This window comes from Epinephelus moara, chromosome 18 (genome assembly GCF_006386435.1).
Source record: "Epinephelus moara isolate mb chromosome 18, YSFRI_EMoa_1.0, whole genome shotgun sequence".
Classification (NCBI taxonomy): Eukaryota; Metazoa; Chordata; class Actinopteri; order Perciformes; family Serranidae; genus Epinephelus; species Epinephelus moara.
Window position 1 is genome coordinate 29,974,680 of NC_065523.1, and position 9,615 is coordinate 29,984,294.

At 45.0% G+C, this 9,615-nt stretch overlaps 1 protein-coding gene across 4 annotated transcripts in view; it reads left to right on the forward strand.

Moving 5' to 3' along the window:
* cacna1ha (calcium channel, voltage-dependent, T type, alpha 1H subunit a) overlaps nt 1-8,611 on the forward strand; it is a 164,714-nt gene extending 156,103 nt beyond the window's left edge. For all 4 annotated transcript variants that reach the window (XM_050068566.1, XM_050068568.1, XM_050068569.1 and 1 more), the window contains exons 37-38: nt 1,301-1,458; nt 1,540-8,611. In XM_050068566.1, the coding sequence (XP_049924523.1) occupies nt 1,301-1,458; nt 1,540-2,958 (1,577 nt within the window). In that variant the 3' untranslated portion in view covers nt 2,959-8,611. The remainder of the gene's footprint in view (nt 1-1,300; nt 1,459-1,539) is intronic.
* The last annotated feature ends 1,004 nt before the right edge of the window (nt 8,612-9,615 follow it).

Genomic DNA, 9,615 nt, shown 5'->3' on the forward strand with positions numbered 1-9,615 from the left:
ACAAATTCAATCATACAAATCTATGAAACAACCCCCTCATGTAAACGTCTTTCACATGAGAAACATATTTTCAAAATAAAATAACAGCTTCAGAGGCCGTTTAACTATATATACCATAATTCCCTCTCTAATATCTGTTGTATATCGCTATGCAAACATCAACAAATTTCCTTTTCAAACAGCTGTATTTGTTCAAATTTCTTGTCAAAAAGTAAATTTTTACAAGATTATATTTGAACACATCATGATAACGTTATAATTTACCTTCGCCCAGTACTCATTTTACTTACTAGAGCATGAATGCATCAAAGTGTAACTCACTGCAACCTGTTAGCTGTTACAGCCACCAGCTGCTAACAGCTAATGTTAACTAGCTCTCCTCCTGCAGATGTTAACACAGAATTGTTGTTGTAGTTTTACCCGAGTAAAAGATCTGAGTACTTCTTCCACCACTGCAACCCTGTGTCAAAATTAGTCCATTAGCTCGATGCTAACACATAACGGGAATTACCATTAACACGCTACTGAAAATTAGCATTGTGATAATATTATCCTTACAAATGATCTCTTTTCATTTCAAATGCTTAACATAAAAAGAATTATGTGCTCATACTTAGAGCCACAAATCCCCCATGCTCTCTGGAAACAAATAGTAGCTGACTTCTGTCCCTGTGTTCAGTTGTTGTTGATGTTTAGGATGTTAACTCTAATAGGCTCTTTGTTTGAGCCTACCTCGTACAATTATCTCGTGAGGGAATGTCGCCACCTGCTGGTGTAGCGAGTAACTGTACCTCAAACAGATAATGGTTTTTTTTATATAGATCCTGCCATGGTAGAAATTGGACAAAATTATGCAAATACACAGTGGGAAGTCACAAATGACCTGCAAACTAAACATGACTTCACGTGTATTTGCTGTGGCAAAAGTCTTAACATTTGTACAGTGAAAACTTCCATATCCCTGGGAGGATCTGGGATGACGGGACACTGTTAGTCTAAAGCCCTGCTTTTTAGCCTGCTCAAATTTGATGTGACTCAAGAGAAAAAATATCATCCGCTGCCATTGGTAAATGCCATTGTATTTACTGATAAGCAGATGGCAGACAACAAGGCAAATTTCAGCTGATAAATTGGTGCATCCCTATCTTAAATTAACAGAAAAGAAGTCAGTATGAATCTATGTTTGTTTATGCCCAAATATGCATGTGTTTTCTGTAAGAATGCATGTGTGTGCATTGACACTGGGATCATGTGATTGTATTACCTGTATCATTCAAACTCTTTACGTGTGTACCTTCAGGCTCAGTGACGTCGATCCACTCCCAGCCATGTGATAGTCGCACGCTGCTGCAGGTACCAGACGTTTCCCCCGTTCACCCCCGGTCACCTCCCACCCTCACTCTGCCCCGCATTGCCCCGCCCACGCCCAGCCCCTCCCCACGGGCCCTGCGCAGACAGGTAAGAGACACACACACATTCATCTATTACAGTGTTAATGTCCAAACAGATTTACTGATGAAAGTGTGTTCTATGTTGCAGGTGGCTGTTAAAGTGGATTCTATGGAGTCCCAGGGTTGTGAGCACCAGGAGAGGCCCAACCCTGTCTACCTGCCTCCCCTCTCCCCTTCTCCCCTCTCTCCTCACACCTCCTCCCCATCTCCCCTGCCTCCTCCTCCTCCCTCCTCTCCCTCAGCCCTCTCTCTCCCACCCTGCTCCCCCTCTGCCTTCCCACTCCCTCCTCCATCCCCTCTGCATCCCCTGCTCTCCTCTCCGTCTCCTCTCCCTCCTCCGCCATCTTCCCCCTCGCTTCTTCTCCCACCTCCTCCCTCCCCCCGTCTCCCCTTGCGCCCTCCCAGCCTTCGGAGACCCAGACCGCCCTCTGCTGCTTCCCTTTGCGACCCGGCAGACGAAGAGGTGTATCACATCACCAGCTCGGCCCGCCTCAGGTGGGGAGACGAAGAGGGAGGAGGGCAGGAGAGCAGAGGGAAGAGCGGCCGCAGCCACTCCCTCTCCCCGTACACCGCCCTGTGCTCTCCCAACTCTTCCTCCACCTTCTCCCCTCCTCTTCCCCCACTACCACCTTCCACCTCGAGGAGCGCTCTCAGTCTGCTCGGGGTGGGCTTGACGGACCGTGACTTTAGGAAGGGTTTAAGCGTTGACAACAAGGCCGTCCTGGACAAGCCGTCATCATTGTCTGCCGGTCACCCCGAGGACCATCGCCGCCACTCAATCGAGGTCTGCCTCCCACAGGCTGTCATCACCAGTGACGACCAACACTTTCCACGTGAGGCCCACCGGTCTGAAAAAAGTGGTCAGGGATTTCCTGTGAGGGTGCAGTCAGTCGGGGGCGGCCACAGGAAGAAGAAGATGAGCCCTCCTTGTATATCCATCCACCCGCCCTCAGAGAAGGAACACCCCCACATTGCCTCACCCCCAAAACTGGCTGACTGCAGCATGATGCTGAGACGCAGGACGCCATCCTACGACTTGACCCCGCACACACAGTCCAACACGCAAGACGCCTCGGTGGATTCACAGACGCGGACGCTCACACCTATCCACGTACCGCTTCAAGCACACTCACCAACACACACTCTGACACCCTCGCGGGGGTCAACTCCGACACACACTCATACACACACTCCACCTCACGCGTCCGCACCTACACTCCCAAACATCCCAATCAGCCCGAACATCTTTATCCAGCCTCACGCACCTCTCGTCCCGATGCCTTTCTCACAGACACACTCCCTCTCCCCCGCCGCGAGGCACTCCACTCTCGCAGGAGACTACATCCCCCTCCCCCAGTTCACCTTCGACCAACCACAGTCCAGATACATGAGCGGACTGTCAGCTGGCCTATCAGACGCCGATACAGCCACCTGCTCTTCCCCTTTCGACAACAGACTGGGGAGCGGCGCAGGATTCAGTGCAAAGAATCGGAGGACCGCCCAGTGAGCATCGGGCATTGCCTTCAGGAAGTGAATTAACAGGTCCTTAATCTCTGAAGCTGGTGCAGAGCGGCCTCGGCTGACCTCAGCAGAGATTGGTGCCAGGGAGAAAGAAGTTTACCGGGAGAGGGATTGTTTTTGTTTAGACGGATACTGAAAAGACATGAATTATTCTTTCCAGAGAGACGCTGGTACAGTCCCGTCCTACAATAACAGACAGTGGATCCATTTTCCTAAACCCAGCTCGATGGACAGCAGATCCACTGAGGCTGTACCAACAGTACCACTGTACATGGTGTGTTTGGGACTAATACTGATAACACACCAGAACTTAAGCCACCTAACTCCGTAGCCAAAGTTTTTTTTGACACACTGTCCCCACCCACGCTAGCCAATCAGGAAGCAGCGTCTGGCTGACAACCTCTGACCTTTCACAGGAAGAGGTTTGTGAAATGCGAGCGTGGGGGGAATTGTGGGATATGCAACTTCAGGTTTTCTACAGAAGTTCTGCTTGCCCCTCCTCTGCTCCTCGATCACATTGATCCGAGCAGAAGTGTGCGTGTGAGTGAGCGTGTCTGCGTTTTCCTACGTGCGAGTACTTGTCAAAATCTGTTGTCATGGAAGTCGGCCATGTTATTCTTTACGCCTGCGACGACAGAGAGGGGAAGCAGGGCAGAGCTGTAGTGTATGTTTATTTGTGTATCTGTGCAGTGTAAATAAAGGAAAATACTGTATTTGGTGAGATTAAAAATAGCTCTATCCATATGCACATATTTTTATAGAGATCTAAAAATGTTTTTTGCACACAAATTTGAATTTCAAGTTGCTTGTTTTTTTTTTTCCTCTGTTGTCCTCTTGTGAATGTATGTTTCTTTTCAAAACCGGAGAGAGCAACGAGGGAGCATCGACCCTCCTCTCAACAGGCTAGCTGAGGTTGAGGAGGGGGATTTTATTTTTCTATTTTGAAAAAGAGAGAGAAGGGAACAGGGGTGTGATGTGTTTCTGTAGCTTCGTCTCAGATTTCTCTGTGTTTGGTGTCTAAATAACAGTCTTCAGAAGCGGGCTCAGTGATGCATGCCAAATTCATTTTAAGATTTTCCACGCTGACGTCCCTGCGGAGAGGAGAGTTTGCGATTTTGGTGTAAATGTGTTGAGACTACTGGCTGTGTGCTGGCTCTCCACACATTCAAATTCTAATGTGGCTATTATTCCAAAAGAATCAGCAAGTAAAAATATAGTACATTTTATGCAACACAGAAAAAACTACTGTACTACAATTTATTTATTTGCCCAGATACATTATAAAACAACTTAACAAGGCAGCTAAATATCTCTGTGAGCTGCTGGCTATTGGAAAACAAATTGAAAAACGCATAAGCTGTCATCTCTGAGCCCCCCTTCTACAGCTGTTTTCAAGCTGGATCAGCTTTGACACCACTTAGTGTTTCTGTACATCTAAAGACAACCAAACTAACTAACTTACTAAATATGTGTAGCCAGAGTGCAATAATAATATATACTTGTGGAAAATATAGTAACGTCCACACTACATAAAACAACCACACTTTTGTGTTCGTACATACTGTAGAACTACTATAATATATGATATAAACCCATTTTTTTATATGATGATCGAGAGTATTTCTATCTCTAGTGTTCATGCTACTATAGGTACTTGCCCCCCTGCGCGTGGCTGTGGTGGCATGGGTGTGGCTGGAAGCAGTGTTAGGTACTGTAGATTTCTCTAAGAGCTCAGGCCCACCCGCTGATGGTGTTAATGTAAGCGGAAGAGCGACATGCATCTCTGCTGAGGACAATATAATAATCCATTTGTCACCCCTCCCCGTCCATGGTTTTATTTTCCCTACTAACCCACTGCATTAGATCACGTTGAGACGACACACCACATTTGTTACCTACATATCAGTTCTGTTATATTAACCTATCTACAGATGGACTCATGCAAACCCCAGAGGTGTAAATGACAAAGAATGGCAAGCAGTTTCCTTCCTAGTGACAAATGTTTTATTACCACCAAGCCATACCTTTATTCTGACACAGCACAATATGTATTTTACTCTGTTTTGTGCACAGTCCGGTTTGGCACAGGTATACAAGAAGCATGCTTGTAAACTGTTTAGGTACTACTGATTCCTATTTTAAAGGCAGCTGGCTGGGACGGCGCCATTGTTTTTTGTTTTTTTTTAAACCAGCACGTAACACGCACAACTCCTCAGTAAGCTGAGTGAAAACCAAAGTGCTTTGCTGCTGCATCATAATCACCACACGCCCAGTATTTCATATCGTAAGATTGTATCCATCTTGGTAGGTATTGCCAACTAGGTTTAAAGTATTTGTCGGTGATTAGCTGAGTGACAAAGGGTCTCTGGAGGTCGGTAAAGCTTTGAAATGGTGTTAAACCACTTGGACAACAAGTAAAGCCGTGAATTTTATTCATGTGTCATATATTTCTACGGGCATTAAAGGTCCAGGGTGTAGGATTCAAGGGGCATCTATTGGCAGAAATGGTATATAATATTCTTAACTGTGTTTTCATTAGTTTATAATCACCTGAAAATAAGAATTGTTGTGTTTTTGTTACCTTAGATATACCAAGCTGGTCTCTTCTACAGAGTCAGCCATGTTGCTCTATAGTAGCCCAGAGCCAGTGGCACCCCCAGAGATCTTTCATAGGCATGGCCAGATGGGGCCACCGAAAATATTCAGCAGGCACACCAAAACCTAGGGATGCACATATTGGATTTTTGGTGATATCCGACATGCCGGCATAGAACAAGTTATTTAGCTGATAACCTATACCCGATACAATATATCCACTTTTTCCCTAATTTTACTGCTCATCAAGTCTCTTCTGTAGTGGAATTCACATCATATTATGCATGCGTACTCTTATTGTGATGGCCCACCAGCAGATGGAAACATTTAACAGAATGCTTCTCAGTGTATGTAATATTTATTCATTGTGTAAAATGAGAAAAAGCATGTTGGCCGATTCTAATAGTTCATTTTAAAGCCAATGTTGGCCGATACTGATGATGCACCGATATCATGTAGCCCTACCAAAACCAAAAGTCATACCTGATTTTCAAGAATTCCATCATGCTGTTTTATAGGAGAGTTAAAGAATCACATACTGATATACTAGTTTCTCATTTTACAGTTAATATTACCAACTATCTGATGTGCATAGACTACTACTACTACAAATACTTTGAGTTGGAACAGGAACAAGGGGGATTCATCGTTCTTCAAATAGACTTGATGTCCTTTTTTTTTTTTTTTTTAAAGACGGACATTCAGCTTTAATCTGAAGGACTGCATTGATTGTAAGGAACGAACCATTTACAGGGAACAAGCCTTCTCAAGTTTAGGGGAGACTCGTGGGTACCTATAGAACCAATCTTCATTCGGATTTCTTGAGGTGAGAGCTCAAGGGACCCCTTTGAGTATGACCATGCCAGTTGTTCCCATGCCAAAAATTGCGCCTAACTTTGGAATGTTATTTAACCCCTTTCCCAACAAGCTATGCCGTCATGGTTGGTACCAATGGATGCCTTAGGTTGTCTCGTTTCTCAAGATACCACCACGTAGCTTAAAGAATAAGTGTGCCACAGCCTCTTAAAGACAGCAATGTTGGCCTGTAATTATTTTGCCAGGAGGTGGGGGGCAATTGTACCTAGGGGCATGGCGCCACTGCCTAGAATAGACCAACATAACACTGGCTCTAGACATGGTCATTCACGTTATTGCAATTTTGCTTCGGTTGCTGTAGTTCTCTTACACGCTTGGCACATGGGAGAAGTTTCAGTTGGTTGCAGTCTGCAACCTCGCTGGTAGATAGCACTCAATCCTGCACACTGGACTTTTAAATAAACCTTTAAAAAACAAAATTTAATTGGACATAATTTTTATGCACATTTTTCAGATACAAAATTGGCCCTACATTAGGCTAAAACTAGCATTTAACGGCTGTGAGTCTGCCGATACCTTCAGAAACCCTTGAAACATGAGCTAAGTGATGAAGAAAAGAAGGTCCAGATTGTCATCAGATTATCATTCTCCATGACACACTCATCAGCTTTACGTCTCCCAAGTAGTATGCATGTAGAGGGAAAAATAGTGAGATAAACATCAGGTTAAAGGCAAAAAGAAAAGAAAAAAGTGAAGGCTGTAGCTTCAGTTTGCTACAGGACCACACTTTTGACCTTTGCGTGCAACAGCGCAGCCCCCTGATTGGTTGTCCTCTGTGGAAAGAGCCACATTTAGCAGTACAGTGCTGTTGGGAGTTCAAAAGTACAAAGTTGGATGAAGGTTGGCATGTTGCAAAGACAGAGAGAGAAAAGTTGCTGCTGATCTTTTGATAGCACTCTTCTTCCAGTTCTGACACACAGAAGCACATCTGGAGTCGGATTCTGAGATGTCGTCCTCCCTCCGGTACATGGCACAGTTGATCATCCCGTGGTTTAAAATAATTTAAATACAGTATGTGCTCGAACACACTGTCATTGTGCAACTGCTTTGTCCTGTTTCATGTCCTCTTCCTGCACAGATCGTCAGCAAATGGGAGGTTTTAAGTAGTCTGAGGACAGCCTCTTTCTGTCTCACTCTTATTTGACTTAGTGCGGACGACCCCGATCTACAGCATATTGCCATATTAATCGACACAGTTTGGTAGAGTGACTGCATAATTGTTCTTACGATTTACAGATCTTTGGATCTCAGTATTTAAATCCTGCTTTTGAGGAAACAGTTTTGACTATTGCATGTTCTGATTTAAGAAAAAAAAATCTTTTGGGAAAGAATCATCTGGATGTTTTAGAGATTTTGATATTTGCATTTTCAGATGTTTCCATTTGTAGATTGACTACCTAATTGCACTGGGCTCTGATTAATTGGTATCTGATAAAATACTGATTAAATGACCCTATTCTTTATTGTCCAATGCAATACTGGGTGGTTATTTACTGTATGAGGAAAGAGTTCCTCTTTATACAGTTTTATAGAGAGACATGGAAACCTAGTTGGTTCTATTTTGTTCAGAACCGACGTTATTTAATGTTGAGGTGAGCCTTTTTTTCACTTTTCCTCCTGATACTCTAAACATACTAGAACTCTGGTGATGGTGAAACTAATTAACTGATGTATATTTTATGTAGGAGTAGCCTCAGCCCTGATGCTCTGTAACAGACAGACAGTGATAAGTTGTGTTGTCTGGGTTGACACTGAGCTGGTGCGGCTTCGCAGTGAAGCCGATCATGCTCCTGACACAAGTGTCGCCCGACTGCAGAAAGTTCAAACTGTGATAGAACTTGACTTTAATGAATCAGAAGCCTTGTGTTTTCTTTCTTTCTTTCTTTCTTTTATTTTTTATAACCCTTCAGTGATTGGCCCAAACACCCCCACCCCCAAACCCCCCAAGCCTTACAAGGAGGGGAGGAGGTGTGTTCTATATCTGTCAGAGGAGAGTCAGTGTGTCTGCAATAATAAGCCCTCCATTATTCCCTGTGACAGAGGGAGACGGGAGGGGACAGGGGAGGTGTTTAAAGGCTCGACACACGGTCGGACTCTCTACATTGTATCGTTGCTGATTATTGTGTGATGACCAACCATTGTCCTGAAGGATGTTTCCCTGTCAATTAAAAAATACAAGATTTTTTTTATTCCTGATACGTGTTGTCTGCTTTGTTTCTTATGCTGATCTTTATTTAATCCTTAATTAATATTTCTGTTTACGAATAGTAAGTAAATAGCATTGACCATCTTGTTACAATGCAATCTTCTGATGGGATACCTTTGGTCCCAGCAATGCTCTGCCCACCCAAACAATGCTACGGACCAAGTGCCCCCCCAGCAGAACAATGTACCAGAAGAACAGCTCAGCAAAAGCACGAGGAGTTCAACTTATAGGACTTTGTCTTGAGTGGGAGAGGGGTAATCACTTCATTGGTGTCATCTGGTGGGCACCCTGGTTCACTGGTGTTTCACACCTCCAGAGGGCTTAACGGCAACATCTGGCATCCCAGGTGTGCCCCCCTCCGCCTTTACCCGGCATGTTGGACATCTTGCAGACCAGTTGGGGTCCTTCCTTGTCATCCAAAGCCAATTGCCACTTCGCTCAGCAGCCTCTGATAGAGACTTGATGGCTTGTCGTAAGGCCTGTCCTCAAACACCCATTCTCTTCAAAGCCTGGTTGATGATGAGGCTACAAGTCCTCTACACCCAGGGAGCACCTGGGTACGCCAGCCACGTTATTCTGCCCCAGCTGCTAGGTCTGTGTACTTCAGGCTTCCCCGACTGCAGCCTCCCATGTAACAAATGTGACAAAGTGCTCAAGGTGTCAGCCTGGCCTCCGAACTCCCCAGATCCCAATCTAATCAAGCATCTCTGGGACATGCTGGTGCCTCACCTCACAGCTTACAGGACTCGAAGGATCCTCTGTCAACACCCTGGTGCCAGAAACCACAGGAAATCCCCCAGAGGTCTTGTGTTTATGCCTCGATATGTTAGAGCCAAGTCCAATCCAAGGAGGCCCCACTGTGAATCAGGGGTACCATCGGATTGGGGCCTAGAAATTTTGGTGTTGATCTTCTTGGAGGCCTAACTAGAGCCAGTGGTGTGTTATGAACTGTACCAGCAGTGCCTA